This window comes from Zonotrichia albicollis, chromosome 10, assembly GCF_047830755.1.
Source record: "Zonotrichia albicollis isolate bZonAlb1 chromosome 10, bZonAlb1.hap1, whole genome shotgun sequence".
Classification (NCBI taxonomy): Eukaryota; Metazoa; Chordata; class Aves; order Passeriformes; family Passerellidae; genus Zonotrichia; species Zonotrichia albicollis.
In genome coordinates this window covers 33,496,613-33,514,131 of record NC_133828.1, presented here as the reverse complement: position 1 = coordinate 33,514,131, position 17,519 = coordinate 33,496,613, and the positions used below count along the sequence as shown (strand labels likewise).

Sequence of the window (17,519 nt, the reverse complement as noted above, 5' to 3'; positions counted from 1 at the left end):
GTTGGATGTATTCACTGACCTCCTCCTTGGCCTGACCAGCCCTTTGCAGAAGTGTGTCCTCTCTGGGCCACTCAGAGGAGATGCTGTGTGCAACTCTGACTGCACAGTCTGTAAGTCTGTCATTCAGCCCTCATGGCTGTTTCTAAAACTGACGCTCTGCTCTTTGGTGTGCTACAAACTCTTCTCTGCAAGGAGAGATGAAATAGGCTTGGACTCTTCAGCCTGGAGAAGAGAGAGCTAGGCAGGGTTGTGTGATGAGGAGCAGCGTGAAGGAGGTGAATAATAAACAAGAATGTGCAGTTTCTCACAAGTTCAAATCTTACACAACATCAAATTGGATGTTGTTAGATGCTGTAGAGGTCAAATGTAAAGGGAAAAGGTAGTAAGGCATTCATGAATTTATAAGCCACAGATGTCTGGAAGCTGGCAAAGGGTGCAGTGGGATGCTTTTGAACTTATTTCATCAGCATTTTTGCTGTGGCACTGTCAGAGTAAGGAAATTGAAGGAGAGGCACTGTTGATCTGAAGCAAGTCTGGAGGGAGGTGATAAACTTAGGACTAGGAAGTCCAAGTCCCTCACTGTTTCTAAAACATTGTTTTAATTGTATGCAGCTCTCTATACCTCTGTTGTTCAAAAACAAAATATATAGCATCATAGCTATGCTAATCTCAAAATACATTTGAATCTCAATGTGCATTTTGCTAAGTACTAGTACGTTCTGCACTGTGTTTTCTCTTCCTTTGTGTCAGTGCAAATAGTGGGCGTGTGGGTCTGTCTGTATGTGGGCCAACAATGGAAGGCATAGCCTGGGGAAAATTCAGTCAGCCTCTCATTTAAAAATAAATGAAATGGGTAGAAAAACAAATATGCAGATGCTGAGAATTTGGCCACAGAGTTGAGAAGCTCTGGGATTTCCCATTCAGCAATTGACTCGAATGCCAGATTTTGTGACTAGAAATACTAGCTCCAGTCCTGAAGCTGAATTGGTTGTTTGCTGTGGTTGGCATCCTGTTCAGAGAATAGATGCAGGAATGTGGGCTCAAGAGATATTGCAGCTCAAGAGTTACCATGGTTATTAGGAAAATGTGCCAGAAAATCATTAAAGCTCAGTCCAGAAATGCAGTGGATTCCCAGTCCTTCATCACGCAGCACAGATGCTCCCTTTGGGCTGAGCAGGGCTGGCTGCTCCTACCACAGATGGACCCCTTGGAATAGAGCAGCAAGGGCTGCAGTGTTGCCTGGAGCCTGAAGGCATGGCTTGATTAATCTCATGCACTTCTTGAATGCAGTGGGACAGACTGCTTTGCGGTTTTATAGTGTCAGAGAAGAAAATTCCATTTGCAGGAGTTCTTGCACTCTGCGTGCACACAAACAGGTGAGATTTGGTGTGGTTTCCCCTACCAAGTCCTGGAAAGTCTATAAGGAAAAGTGCTTAGGAGGTATTGAAGTTGGGGTAACTTGTGCTGAAGAGCTGTTGTGAATAGACAAGTGGTTTCGTTTTCCTCTGAATTGGCTCCTTATATGGAAATAGTCTCTTTTGCCCCTCAAGGTGGTGCTGGTCAAATGTTTGCATTCATCAGGCTTTTGAAGCAAATCCTCTTGGAACACACCCATAATGCTGACATTGGTTCCATTCATGTTTTTAACTCCTCATCCCCCATCACAAAGGATGAGATATTTTTGTTGCCCGTGACAGAGAAAACTCTTTTAAGAAGTCTGAAATTTCATAATTCTGTCAATCATGCCAGAACTGAAATCCCTTGAAGTTATGGACTTTTTGGTGACAGTTTCCCTGGACAGAGGTGAGGCTGAAGCAGATGGAGAAGCATGGAGTTGTATGCCCATTATTTTATTGTCATAAATTCTATACATGATTTGCACTTGAATACATTAGACTGGGTTGCCTTCGGATGAGGAAAGCCTGTTATGTGTTAAGCCTGTCATTATCCATAAAGGAACTCTGAGGGTAGCCAGATCCTGCTTTTCTTTAGGCTCAGGTTCACAAGTTTGCATAGATAATGGATGTGTTGCTCTCCCTGCCTGCAGCTGCTGAGGTACTTTAATCTGATTGCTGCAGCTCATGTTGATTTTGCGTTGATGAAGCTCTGCCTGGGTTGTCCTATTTTTACTTGGCTGGCACCTTGCCCTTGCTGTAGCAAATACTGACAGTACTTGTCAAGGACAACACCAGGGACTTCACTTCCCTTAAGTGACCTGGGGGAGAGGGGGAGGGAAAAAATGTTCCTGTTGAATTCACCTTAGCAGATGGACGGATGGCACATCTTGCAGGACATCCTGGGAATTCCAGTGATGTGCCTCGAGGAGCACAAACCTGACTTCAGATATTTTCTTCTGAATCCTGGCAGGGTCCCATCTCTGTGGCATCAGCAAGCAGACACAGGCACACTGATGTTACTGTCCTCATTAAAGCAAGATTCATCTACATATTCCAATTCTCCCAGCAAATCCAAATGGAGAGAGGGACATGTGGTAACCATAATAATCACTGTGATGAGATTGGCATTTATACTTTTACCTCGTTAGGGAGAAATATATGGAGTTGATTCATGAGTTGGCTTCCCTCAACTGCTTCGTTGTGGAGCGCAAATATTGTGCTTAGTCCCTATTCTTTTAACCATACCCATGTTTTATCTGTGAAAATTCTTCATAGTATTTTCTAAATAAATTAGCTTAAAGTGTTCTTTTTCCTTGCTAAATAGAGCTGACTTTTTAAAACCTTCTTTATGCCTATTTCCTTTGTAGATTCTATTATATTTTATTATCAATTTTTACTTCTAAGAAAGAATATTTTTTTTACTTTTTCTTCCTTTACTTTTAGTGCTGAATTTAACATTGCTTCTTGTGTTGTACTGTCAAAATGGGCCTTTGGGAAATTAATTACTGTTGCAGGTGAAGGGTGTTAGGATAAATCCGATAAAAGCATAGTGGTTTTTTATATTTCTTAACTCTCCTCTTAGATTTAATGTATGCCTTGCAGCAGAAGCCAAACTTCGTATGATCCTTTCGCCTCCTAGCTTGGCCGTGCAAGTGAAAAAATACTCTGGCTAATTATGGCCAATGAATTTTAATTTTTTTGTTAGAGTCCCAGGCTGGGATTAAAAAAAATCACAAGCATTTAGTATTGCATTAACCCCACATAAATATCTGCAGTGCATTGCAGAAAGAATAATTAAGAAAACCCCAGCCCCCAATTTGGCATCCATCCTTTTCATTCTCTATAATTTTTCCTATTTTCAGTATTTAGTGCCTTCTCTGCAGAAAGGACGATTATTTTATAGTGCATATTACTTTCTCTTTGCAGGAAATCCTCTTATGTTTTCCCTTCTTGCTTTTATAGCAATGAGTAGGATGTTTTTACATCACATTTCTTGAATTTGGATGATGATCAAAGCTGGAATGAGCTGAAGACATAAGAAGGGATGTTGTGTCCTTTTTCAAAATGTTTCTGATTTTGCATAAATCCCAAGTTTGGTTTGAGGTTTGCCCAACTATGTCTCCATTTTCAGCCAAAACAAAGTGTTCGGACAGCACACCTTCAGATGTTGAAATACCCAGATCTAGATTTTTTTCCTTTAAATGATGCAGGAGACATCTGGCTAGCTATAGGGATCTGATGGCCCAGATAAGTAATTCTTCTGATGATTTGTCTTACCTTAAATAGATGACTTCAGTCCTGTGAGTGAAAATTTTCCCTTTATCTTTTGTCTCCTTTGCCTGTTTTAGGATTCAGTGAACAAATAGCTCAGGGCTGCGGAAGCTTCATGTCTTCTTCTAATTTCTATATTAATTAAGGAAAATGGAAAAAAAGTTTTCAAAAAATTTCCCTTTCCTGTGCTTGATACTTTGTAAAACACTTTGCTTTGTGCTTGTTCAGCAGACATTAGGATATTGTTAGAAATGTGTTTTTCTTTTTCATCATATTGCCCTTAGAGAAATTCTAAGTTTTTCTACTTCCTCTCTACTAAACCCAGAGCAGAATGGGGTTTGGGGAATGGAAAACAGGTGTGGAAATGGAATGGAGAAGGTATCTTAAATTCAAGCTATATTACATGGTGGGAAATGAAAAAGGGAAAAATGTTTCTTAATGACTTAATGCCTTGTAATGATCACTGTACAGTGAAGAAAATAGTATTAGAAATAGAGAAGGACGTGATGTTCTGGGAGAGTTGAACAGTCTCCTGGGTGGTTCCCTAAAGTATGCACCTATATCACAAATTAGACGTGCTAAGTAATGGAACTAAATTACTGGAATTACACCCTTGCATTTTGAAGTGTGATCTTGATCCTCTCAATAGCACACAGGTTTTAAAATGGAAGGACAGGATGCAGAAGAGCAGAGCAAGATTTAAAAAATTCAAACCCACAGGCATCTAAAGCCTGGGTGTTGGAATTAAAATCCCTGTAATTCTGAGGAACATTCCCTCATCTCCTCATATCTATTCCAATGTTTAAAGCAGCTGAATAATACAGGTAATGGCAGAACTTCTCTCCAATAGCTTAAGGGCTGATTGATAATGAAGTGTAATAAAACCATGAAGCACAGTTTCCTGCTCTTGGACTGGGATATGATCTTCACACTGTCAGATGCTCTTGCTCTGTGATAGACAAGAAAATATTTGTACAAAGCAAATTGTGGAAAAAAATAGTTACAGTGGAAAGTGCTGTCTCTGGGGGGGGGGGGCGTTTTCTAGGCTTTGTGTTTCTTTAATGAGAATGAAAAAGAAAGCTCAGATTATTTGGGTAATGCCATGAATTGGTTTTGCGTGCCCTTCCTTAGTTGTGTTTTCCCTGTCCTTGTTTCATGCATGCAATACCAGCTGCAGAAAATGACAATCCAGGCCCATGAAGTGTTCATTAGTCTGTATAAGTGCTGTGTTTCAGAGAGAAATAAAGACAGATGCTTCAGATTTGTCAGCATCATTCAGTAAATCCTGTTGAGGGTAGGTAAAAAAATGGTTTGAGAGGGGTGAACACCTTCCTGTAAGTGCAGTGACTTCTACATGTGGAAAGGTGCTGGAATTGGAGAAAGTTAACTTTGTCCCTGTGTCTGTAGGGACTTCTCACTAGGGTCGGAGAGGGGATTTGTCCTGAATGAGATCCTGTGGAGAAAAAATGCAGTTTGAAAGTAGGTAAGGGGCTAATTTATTAGCTTTTGTAATCTCACTTGAGTGTGGAATTGAGTTTGGGAGGAACCTGAATAGAGTTCTCTCCTGTTGCTCTTCTTTTAGAGTAAAAATCCATGGGATGTGCAATGCCATAGTAAATTAAAGGGCAGATATGGGGATGCAAGTAGAATATAATATCACATCTTTCTTTGTTTGTTTGATTTTTGCAGATGGCTTTTCTGCTTTTGCTTTGTAAAATGATGAATTCTAAATGGAACAGCTGTCTGTACAGGATGGTTTATTTGTTTCCCTTTTTTCTTTTTCAAATTTATTTATATAAAATCCTTTCTGCTGATGCTAAGCCAAACTGTCAGCACATTTACCTATATTAAAAATGTAGGTGTTCTTACAACAAAGCAATCAAACCTTAAAAAATGCCTTTTATCTAAGGCACAGATAACAGGCTTTTCCTTCACTAGTGCCAGTCCCAGCACAATCTCTTCCACAGTTCTGTGCTACTCTCATGCCTGAGGGCTGTTGGCATCAGTGTTTAGATCTTTTAAATGCTGGTCTCACAGTGGTGTGCAGGTGCAGGGTCTGAGAACCAAGGTGGCCAACAGTGCAAATAATAATATATTTAAAAAGTTCTTTCATCAAGTTTTGATGAAAGAATAAATGTGCCAAATCTCTCAATGAAGATAAACCTATCTTTGTTATAAACTATTTACTTTTTTTGATTTTTTGGGGTTTTTTTTTGTTTTGTTGTTTTTTGTTGTTTTTTGCATCAATTCAGTAGGATAGACTTGCTGATTTCCATCATGGAAAAGAGGAATTGTCTGTTCCCATTATTCTTGTTCTCTTTGTACTCCATGTGTTCTTATAACATCATAAATTTAGGAAAGAAAACGTAGATGACTTAAAAACAAAAAATAAACAATGTCACAAGACTTTTTAGTAAGTTGTTGGCCAGTTTTCTAAAGTTGAAAGAGGAAAGAGAATTTGGAATGTGTGGTGATGGGGAGGAAATGTCTGCTGACAAAACCAGAGGTCTGAAGTGTTGATTCTTTTGCAGCCCGTTGTAATACTGCTTTTACACACTTTTTCTCTCTTCCTCTGGTTCTGGTAGCTCCTTTTTATTTCTTTGGTTAAGGACACCTAGCCCACTATTTCACCACAAAAGAAAATCCAGGGTGAAAAAAGAGTTGGATGTGCTTTTGCAATGTTTTTTCTGATGCTCTCAGTTCTTCATTAGTTTTCCCCTTGGTAAAGCCTTGAAGTTGTTACACATTGTCTGTCTGGTTGCATTGCTAAATTTCTCTTGGAAGTGTTTGTCTGGTCTCCCCTTGAAGCCATTTCTTGTATCAAAAATAACCTTTGGCAAGGAGTTTCCCAGATTTACAGCTCAGCACAGCAGGGCTGAAATCCATGTTGTTGCAATTGGCCTCAATGTATTGAGTTTAGTGGAAAGACACCATTTTACTAAAGCAAAATATAGTCTGTTACGGGAACAATGTGAGTTTCATCAGACTTATATACCCATTATATGAAGTCATCCATTTTAATGTTAAATTTTGTTAATTATAAATTAAATAGCTGCTGACTGTAAATAGGAAAACATGCTGAAATAAAATGAATTTGATACAATATTTAAGACAATGCTTTATTGATAGTCTTCCAAAATTTTGTGTGTTTTTTGTTACAGCATTACTGAGTTTTAGGGACTCAGTGCTTGTCTAAAAAATATGTGTATGTACAGTCTTGATATTTAGGGGATGTGCTCCTTTTTTCTTTCTCTCTGTGATGGTTCCCTTTCCTTCCTCTTTACTTGGGAGGAATTGAGGGTAGTGCTGAATGCACTGTGCTGACTATAACAGAATCTCAGAGGTGCTTATTGAAAGTACACTGGGTTTATTTCCAGTCAAGTGTAACATCAAATGTATAGAGCTCCTTCAGCCTTCCCACTCAAGTAATTTTGCCATTGTTATTTCTTCATCATTCCCATCAAAGGCCCGAATTTCTCCCCCCCTAATGTCTGTGCAGTTTGTCCTTTGATTTCAAAGGAAGCACACCCACGGTTTTGGAGGTGAATGTTTCATCCAAGGACAGGGAAGGCTTTTGTGCAGGCTCTGCATATTGCTCACTTAGATGGCTAAGGTGTGCATTTTCCAGCTTGGCTCAATGAGGGAAAAATTTATTTGCTTCAGTTATTTTTTTTAAGTAATAATTTTTCACTGGGATAGTGCAAACAGGACTGTGTGGTGTCATATAATTTCATATGACACCACACAGTGGTGTGGTGTCATATTCATATTATATGAATATATTTAATATATTCATATAATTCATTATTATATGAATAAATGGGGAAGATCAGAGTCCTTGGTCTGTCACAAGCTTTCTTAGGCAAATCCATAAATTTTCAAGTGTCTCATTTACATTGCTTGCAAAAATTGAGTTGAGCTGTTTATTAGTTTCAATTGCAAATAGGTCAGGGACTGCCTGATGCAAATTTTTGTCTATGAAATGTTCTGTGATACCACTGCATTTTTGGCTGAAAATGTTTGTTTCTACTAGAATGCAAGCATTAATTTGTATTTTAAATTACATGTGTTTAAATCCTTCAACATGATGTAGGACAGTTCACAAATGCAATAATCTGTGACTTATCCATGCCTTGATTAATTTTAATTGTAGCTATTTCTTAATTTTGAGTTCTCTCACAATTAAGATAAATTTTGCTTCTAATGAAGACACAACTGTTCAGCTAAAATGGGATTATGGTAATTATTAGAGTTGCAAAAAAATTTGTTTCATAAGCTCTTAGAAGGGTTAGTTATCTGACCAAAACCAAGATCAATGTAGTTGGTGTTAATTAAAGCAAATAGACTAAGGAATAAAAAAAGATTTAATTCTGAATTTATGAATATTATTAAAAGCTGACATGGTTAGTTTGACTTGCATTTTGTGCATTGTTGGGAGAAGAAAAAGTGTTTGCATTCATAAGACAAGTAGATATAAGAAATGACCTTCAACTTTGTAAAATCATTAAAAGGAAACTGTTTCAAGGGAATAAATGTGGCTAAGCCTCTAATACAGGCCTTTGGCAAACCAGAAATGGTTAGTAATTAGCTCTACTGCATTGGGTTAATTAATAAAAGGTAGTTTAAACTAGGCAAAGATCATATTTGTCCATTACACTGATGATGTAAGTTATGCTAATAACAGCACTGTTCTTCTCATCTCTCCAAAGAGCTCCATTAACATCATATGTTTCTTCTCACCAGCCTCCCTGTGATGTGAATAGAACTGCTGCTGTACAGGTGGCATACAGGAATGTTTATCACTAAATAGCAAGTGCAATTAAAGGCAGTGTGCTGAGGGCAAGGGCAGGCACCTCCAAAGTACAAATGTGAGTAAATGTGTTCCCACAGGTGAAATTCACATGTGCCACCACAGAGCTGTTGTAGCCCTGTGCTTTGCCTCTGGGATGGAGCTGCTGGTTCAGGCGGCTGGCAGGGTCCTGCAGGGCACCCCACACAGTCCTGTTGGCGCCATCCCAGAGGGCTGCTCCTGCTCTCTGCAGCAGCAACCCATAGCTTTAAGTCTTATTTCAGTATTGCCAGACGTAGAGGTGAAGGCTGGGCTCTCGTTGTACCAGCAGGCTGCTGGACTGATAGATGATTGCCCATCATACCATTATAAGACAGAATCTCATCCCTTCTCACAATTCCTGCCTTACAAGTGTAGGGCAAACCCAGAGGTTTTGGCCTTTCCCTTTGTTTCATTTTTGTTTCAGAAACAAGATGTTCTCCCACAGCAGTGATAATAGGTTCCTAGAGAGCTAGAAAACTAGGAATGTAATTCTCATCCTCTGTCCTCTTTTTTATTTGAGCTCAATGATTAATAGAAACTATGACAATGATTTTTATAAGAGCAATATATCTTAGAAATGTTTTAAAAGATGTTGCAGATATAAATAACATACTTTCTTCTTGAATTCCTTATTTCTCTCATATTTGAATAATAAGTAATTACTGCAGTAATTGAGCAAGCATTAATAGAAATAATCTTTCATGTTAATATTTTTATATGACCTTTATAATCTTATGTATAATAGTATAAATAGTGATCAAGTGGAGCTGTGTTCTGTAATGAATCTTAGACCAAATGATAGAGATGAATAGATGTAAGTTTGTATGAATGAGCAGGGAGCATATTGAGGACAAGAGGTTCTTCTGACAGGCCTCTGGGCACATGAACAGCTTCCCTTGGCTTGTCAAGCTTTGGCAGCTCCAAGCAGCCTTGGACTCAAGTAAACGGATGAAAACTTGGCTGATGAGGCTCAGAATGCTGGTGAAGATGGCTGTTAGTGACATACAGGTTTTCTGCTTGCTTGCGTGGAATGGGTTTTAATTGTAAGTAATTAGAAGAAACAGATTGAAAGCCACTGCTAAGGGCAATATACCTACTGGAATGCAAAAAAGCTTCCTAAGGGTAAGATGAACTGCAATAAAACCACGTCTTCAGCTAGAAAAAATCAAGGTAGCATCAGTGATTTCACACTAGAAAGATCTGGGCACTGAAAGAGTTTTGAAGCTCAAATTACAGCAAAGCAAATCCTAATGGAGTTCTGTAGTGTAAAGGATAAATTGATTGCCCATTTCCTCTCCACCCACCCAACACAATTGAATCAGCAGTATAAACAAGTTACTTATTTTTTAAAAGTCAGACATACTGTGTAAAAGAGATTAATATACAGTAAGAGGGAAAAAAAAAATGAAAAAGAGACAAATAAGAGAACAATCTGTTCCCATTTAAGCTACTGTAACTCCATTGCACTGCCTACGTTTATACCAGGGGAGTTCAGATCAGCATTCACTTTTTGTCCTGGAGATTGAATTTATCTCCCACAGCTTTTATTTCTGTTCATTTCCTGAGCTGCATGCTGTTGTGCCTCTTTTCTTCTTTTAATAATTTGTTTCACAATAATACTTCAGAGGCACACCAACTAAAATGAGGAAGAGAGTACAGAACTCATAATTGAAGCATATTTTTCTCTCACTTTAGAGATTTGCATGCTGTTAGTGTTACCACAAAAGTAACTTAGCCTAATTTTGATAACAGTGGTGCCTGTTCAATCAGAAAACATGGGATTCTCCTTTGGAACTAGATTTCAATACCATTTGCACCTGCTATTTGTCTTGCTCTGTGCTCAGAAAGTTCATGACACTTTATTTGCTAATAAGCAGTATGTTTTTATTTACAGTGATCTTTACCTGTCTTCTAAAAAGCTTAAATGTTCTTTTCTTCAGTGCTTGGATGTGAACCACAGAGAAATAAATAATTCTTTCATTACACAGCTATTTCAGCCCTAGGAAACTCTTGCCTGAATGAGGAGTTGAGACAATTCTGTTGGTTTTGATTTTTTTTCCCGCAGCACATTATTTTTGCAGAAATATTTTAATAAATTACATTTTTTTATGTCTCCATTTAGATGTTTACCCAACTACTGTGAACATGGAGGAAAATGCTCCCAGTCCTGGAGCACCTTTTACTGTGACTGTAACAATACAGGCTACATGGGAGCCACCTGTCACAACTGTAAGTAAACCCACATACAGTTATCATTCTTATTACATCCTCATTGCAATCATAGTGACCATCAGATGTTTAGTAGAATTTAGCTGGGCTGAGCTGTGTTAATCTGTGTTTGGTGCTTTAAGTCAATTTTAACACCCTGGACTCTGTTTTTAGATCATATGAAAGCCAGTGTAGCAAGAACCCAAGTTTCTGACAGTTTATGATTTTGAAATTTTGCTGAACTATTTTTGGGCTGCTACTATTAACAAGAATACAGAAACATTTGGCTACTGAAATCCACAGCAAAAGGAATATTAAGGGGTTTTAAAGGTTAAAAAACCCCCATCAAACAGTAGAGGCACAAAATGCTGCAAATTCTGGTAAAAAATAGAGAAAGGAAAAGCCACAATAAAGCCTGCATACAGCTGACTAAAAGGAAAAACAGAAAATGAAGGTAAATTTCCAGTTCTAACAAAGGAAATAGAGAAAAAAAATTGTGAATAAGAATAACAATTCCAGGAATACAACTGTAACCACTCTGGATGCTTGATGAGCACTTGGATCACAGATAGGATGACATTGGTGAGATGGATTTTTTTTCCCCCCGTTTAACTAAAAAGCCAAAGAGAAGAAAAGGTACTTAGTGGTTTGAAGCTGAGAATATTGGCAACCATACTGTCATTTTGGAGACTTTAATGGTTTGGTAGTTAACATTGAATGCATTTGTGGGGTGTGCAGCTGACAAGAGATTCTGCTGAGAGATCTGTTCATAGATTTGTCACCTGAACTCTACATTGTGAACACAAAAGAAGCCAAGGGTTTTGTGTGGAAATCATGCCAAGCCAGATGAAGAGAGGGAAGAAAAAGGCTGACTTTATAGTTTTAAAAAGAGGGCTTACTTTCTGTCTATTGCTTTTGTTGTTCCAAAAGGCATCACAACTCTTCAAAGCACCTTTAAAGCCATAGCAGAGTATCTGTACCAGTGATGACTAGTGCAGAACTAGGTGGCCAAGTCAGGTGGGAGAAGGAAGGGGCTCCTTGGGGAAGGAGGAGAACTGTCACTATTGACTGTCAGAGGTGATTAGGGACACTCAGCTCTGGGCTACATCTGTGCTGTCATATCAGCTTGGGGCCTGAGGCTCACTATGTCTGTGCCAGCTCAGTGTGGCTTCTGTCCAGAGGAGACCATCTCATACCACAGAGAGCTGGTTCATGACTAGTTTTCCCCACAGAGACTTCCATGGAGCTAGTGAAGCCTCCTGCTTCTGTCAGCTCATGTCTGCCCTTCAAAGACACATAGCTGCAGTTCTTTAAGGTTCAGTGACGTGAAACTACTCTGAAAAGTTTCTCAAGAAGCTCTTGTGTTGAGCTGTGCACAGGTGTGATGTACAGCTATTCAGCTGCTCAGCTTATTTACAACTGATTTATCAACAGCTAATTTGATTCCAGCTAGATTGTGGAGCCAGCTGCCCTGTGAGCCAAGCAGTGCTGATAAACAGCAACATTAGTCGGAGAAATGCATTCATTATTTGAAATATGCAATGAAACCAACTCAAAGCCAGCGGGCAAACACAGACTGGTGATACAAAACTTGCAGAACAAGAGATGTTATCACTTTGAGCTGATAGTGGGTGATGTGCAGGAGTACCTTTTAGCAGGTGTATGAAAGGCACAGATTTGATCACAGCATAACTCCAGAATATCCTCACTGTATAGGAAACTCTCCAATCATATAATTCAGTGTAGTTCTATCAAAGTAAAACATCTAATTTCATATGGTTTGAAATATTACCTCAAGAGTTTTTATTTTTCTAGAACACTTAGGCTGACAGGCTTGAAATTGAACTTATACCACTTTGGAGTGGCTATTTCTTTTATTAAACTGCCCTTCAGACCCAAATCCATGCAGCAGCAAGGGAAAGATTTAGCTGGCAATCTGCTGCTAGCAAAACAGTGAGAATTGTTTCAGTGTTGCCTAGATTTCTTTTTGGTCTGAGTTACATCACCATAGATTTTACCTCATTTTGGTATGGTAAAACATGGGTGCCACTGGTTGAAAAGAATAAAAAACCCATTCTTTGTTGTGCTTTTAGGAAGAATCACGTGGCATGCATATTCAAGCCAGATTTAATTAGTTTGTGTCTTACCACCTCACACTGGGAGATCTTACCATTTTAAGAACTGAGATCTTGAGAGAAATTGTCCCTAACTTGCTGTCATCAAATATGAAGTATTGTAATACATTTTATGGTTAGTATATAAGCAGTCCTATTTTTAGCCCCAAATATTTACAGGCCACACTGGATCCTGCTCGGAGCAACAGCTAACAATACAATCTCCTCTCCAAAGACTTTGCAGTTAAGTTTCTGAGGGTATAAAGCATGCTGGCACAGGTGATGGAATGCTAGAAAGGCTTCATCAGCATTACAGGTGGCAGTTTCAGTCTACCAGGTGCATAATTATTTCTAGGCTTTCTTATACCAAAATAGTCATAAAGTAGAGATTAAAAAGAGGAAGAAATGGAGTGCTTAGGGAAATGGGAGAAAGCAATAATGTGCTTGTGTGAAAAATATAAGGCTATGGCCAGAGGAGTTTGACATTTTTGATAAGGCAAATGTCAGAGTCATGACAGGTAAAGAGGCTGGAAATGTGCCATGAAAAGCAAAGATAAATAGTTTGCATTTGATGCAACATAAGGGAATTAGAGAGTGTCAGAAAAGAACAGTAAGTTGATAGAAGACACAGCTGGGACAGTGTTTGCAAGACCATGTCAGATATGTGGGACAAAATTGTGTCTGGCATGAAAATGTGTAGTTGAAATTCAGGAAGTGTGTATGAAGCGAAAGCATCCATCTGAAGATACATGGAAAGAACTACCTGGCTCTAGACATGGCTTTAATATAATCTTACTAGAGGTAGCTACTTGCCTGCAAACCTCCTATTCACTCGAAACCCCTTCTGATCCTGAAAGCTTCTAAACTGTCACAGGATGTTTGGCAATCTGCCTGGTCCAGATAAGGGTCCACTACTGAAAAGGGTGTGGTCCTGTCCCATTAAAGCCTTAGTTTGTTTCACAGAAGTTTCACACTGAAGTGTCATCTGGTCCTGCTTCCATTCTCTGAACTTAAATGTAAATGGAAGTAAAATCTTGCTAAAACCTGTATATGCTTTCTGGGGAAACCAGGAGTCATGGAATGACCCTATAGGATATAAAGCCAACTGTTGGTGATTTACATTTCATTGTGTAAGACTTTTGCTGTGCCTTACTTTCTCCAGCTCGGTTGGAAATAGGATCCAATTTGCAGATACATTAAAAGGTGTGTGATCTATATCGTCTGCTGAAATTGTATGGGCTCTTTTGAAACTTATTGCCACTTGAGCTTATCTGTAGCTGAGACAGTGCTTTGAGGATACAATTGTATTTCAATCTCCAAAATGTGTGGTTTTGCTTTTTGCTTTATCTTTTCAATGTGCTTCACATAGCTTGCATTTAGATAGGTTGGAAGAGGAGCTCAGCTGAAGCCTTTTAGGGATAGATACCTTCCCAATTTCTCCAGTGTGGTGGGTAGCCTGCTGATCTGTCAGGTATTGGAGTAATCTGATAAAATCGAGATAGAGAGGATCCATTACATGTGTGAACCATAGCAAAACAGATAATAATGTAATGTTAATTTTCTCTTTTCCTCCTCTAGATACAAACACTGATGTTAGTATACAGCTTGGGGAAGAGGCCTGGGTGGGATTCAGCTAATCTATCTTTTGCTGTCTTGGTACTGTGATATCCAAGTTAAGACAGTGGTCTGGCCTCTCTCTATATGTAAAAAGGAGTGTGAGCTGCTTTCAGAGCTTAACTACTCTCCCTGTGAGCTGGGGTGTCCATGGGAAGTTCATGGACCACCTCTGAAGTCTGGCATCTGTAGAGGGAGGCTGTCCCAGCTCAGACATAGAGTAGGCAGCTGAAGGTAGGTCAAAATTATAGGTGGGAAGAGAGGGGGGAAACCTAGGTAAGTGAATTACAGATTTAATTTTTATATATTAATATACATATATAAAAATTAATAAAGGTATTAATTGAAAGTGCATAGTTTAAAAGCTGCATAGTCATTCCTCTGATATTATTAATTCTCGTAATTATCATGTGATAGTAAGAGCAGTAGACCGGTGTAAAATGGCCCTGAGATACAGAATGGTGTAGCTTTATTGCAAGATAATGATTAGTAATCTTATCTTTTGGTGAGTTATCCTAGTCCCTTGGAAAGCCTCATTTTGCCCTTCTGTACTTCTATTCTTTTTATTGATGATAGTTTTCAGGTAGTTTTTAGTCTTGCACAAATTTTTTAATTATAAAGAGTGCTGAATGTTGATAAAAAAAGATGTTGAGAAATACAAAATAATTATTAAATTCCTCATCTTTTGGGGTTGTCAATGTGTCCCAAAGCTTTGCAAGGTGATAATTAACAGAATGGAATTTAATTCTGTGTATTTGCTTTGGTGTGTGATCTATCTCACACATACAGGCATATGTCTTATTGGCCTAGATAATTGCTGGAGGAAAGAGTTATCCAATAATGGAAATGTCATCTAGGCATTGATCTGCCATAAACTTAACATAACTTCAGGCTCTGAAAGTGTAGTTTTTAATATTAATATGCTTACTGCATATATCATTTTTTTAATCTGAAAAGCTTAATATAGCTTCAGCCAGATTGTTAGCAGTACTGGAGCTGCATCTTAAAATGCCAGCTGGGGGTTTGGTAATTCTCCTGTGTTCCAAGGTAGGGAGATGTGTACACTTTGCTGGATGGGAAAATGAGGTTTTGAGAGTTTCAGTCTGATAGATGCCTACTAGTGAGTTTAGTAGTGCAATTTGCATGTCCTGAGTAGCCAATTTTCCTGTCTGAGGTTCTTGAGCAGCTTTTTTATGTGTATGCTTAAACACGCTGGTTTTCTTCGACTAAAGAAAACACATTTAATATTCATATCAAACCTTCAGTACTGCACTTGGTGTTCCTGCATATTTTTGTTCACACCATGCTTTTGGAATATGAATTTTTATTGTTTATTTTGCAATAACTTACTATGTTATTAATGCATTCTCTTCAGGGGTGTTCATTTAAAAAAAGTTTTTCCCTTTGCCTGAGATTTCCTTATAAATAACACATTGAATGTGGAACTTTCCTCAGGACTTCCCAGCAGAAGGGAGCATGTGGGAAACTCACTCAGTCCTGTGTGAAGCCAGCCATCCCCAGGTGTGACTATCCCCTGAGGGACACGGGGGCTTTCCAGCAAGACCGAAATTCCGAGCTTTGCACAGCATCCTCCACCTCTCTGGTCCCTCCTGTCCCTCCCTCCCAAGGCTCTGGGCGTCCCTGGCTGCTGTCCTGCAGCACCACCCCAGGCTGGGCTCTGTCATTGTCACAGCTGCCTTCCAGCCACAGCAGGGTAGTCACAGGGAGGATGGCCTGGCATGGCCTTGGCCAGGGGGAGCCCAAGCTTGGGTGGGTGGAGATTGTCTGACAACCAGGTGGAATTGGAGTATCTCTCCTGAACATCCATTTAGGAGACCCTGTGCTAAAAGGCATTTTAATTCCATTTGTGGAAATAACATATTCTTTACCAGATGAGCAAGTACATATTCTAAAAAGGAAGAAATAAGCTGTCTGTCATCCAGGCACGTCACAGCACAGACTGCATTATTCTGTCAAGAGCAGAGCTGTCACAATCCAGGTTTTGAGAGTAGGTTTTTCTGGCATTTAACAAGGCAATTGTATTTTAGGGGTGAGAATGATGATCACTCCCTGAGTTCATTGCTGTACTAATCCCTCTGTTGTTGAAATAAGAAACCTGCCATTACATACTGCTTTCTTTTTTATTTAGAAAAATCTTTTGCTCATTGCTCATTACTCCAAGTCTGTAAGAGCAGATCTGTCAGGCCTAAGGTACACGTGCAGAGATTGAAATAGTCATCTCTGATCTGCCTTCAAGAGCTCTGAGCATTTTGTTGAGAATACTTAATTTGGCCTGCTCAGCATTTGTATGTATCTGTTTTCCCAAGGTCAGTCTGTGGCTGGTTGATTATCCTGGCAGAATCCCCAGCTCTTACTGGCCTCTCCAGTCTAACCAGTACATAAGTTCTCACCTCTGAATGCGATAATAATTACCATTATAGGAGTTATTATTACTCTTCTTGTCTAATGTGCAGAGAATTACACAATGATTAAATGAGCCTGAAATGATGTTGCTGCAAGTATTCTGCCGACCTTTTTTCATGACTTTACAGTTTTTAGAGATGATAAAAGCAACTCACTGCTGCTACATTTTATCTGAAAAGTGGACAGTGTCAGCACCTCCCAATGAAATAAAGAATTAAAGTTCTTTAGGTCCCTTTAATGTATTTTATGTATTATACCACCATAAAATGCTCTCTCTCTCTGAGAAATTGAAAATTATCAGCTACTTTTATTAGATTATGAGAATCTAATCTTGAGGCTGGAATACTACAGGATTCATTTTGGTAGTCATAACTAGTACAGCTGAAATTCTGAATCCCTAGCTCACATTTCATGCAATGAAATCAATTTCCAAAGTAATTGGGAATGCAGTCAGAACAAAATATGGGGGATTTTAAGGCTTATTTCTATTTTTTGAGGAAAGTTATCTTTGTGTCCATTAAATCTGAAAAGGACTGTGGCGTCTGAGGAAAAAGAACAAACAAATTGTTTTTTGTTTGGAAGTTTACATTCTTGGTGGTATCTACATAAATAATGTGCTGCTGGGTGCAGCAGAGAGAGGTTTGCCTTGCCTGGTCCTCC

At 38.9% G+C, this 17,519-nt stretch overlaps 1 protein-coding gene across 1 annotated transcript in view; it reads left to right on the top strand.

The window, feature by feature from the left end:
* The window catches only part of CNTNAP5 (contactin associated protein family member 5), a 275,001-nt gene that overhangs the window by 158,793 nt on the left and 98,689 nt on the right, over nucleotides 1–17,519 (top strand). The window contains exon 11 of the mRNA XM_074548748.1: nucleotides 10,622–10,728. Within this exon, the coding sequence (XP_074404849.1) occupies nucleotides 10,622–10,728 (107 nt within the window). The remainder of the gene's footprint in view (nucleotides 1–10,621; nucleotides 10,729–17,519) is intronic.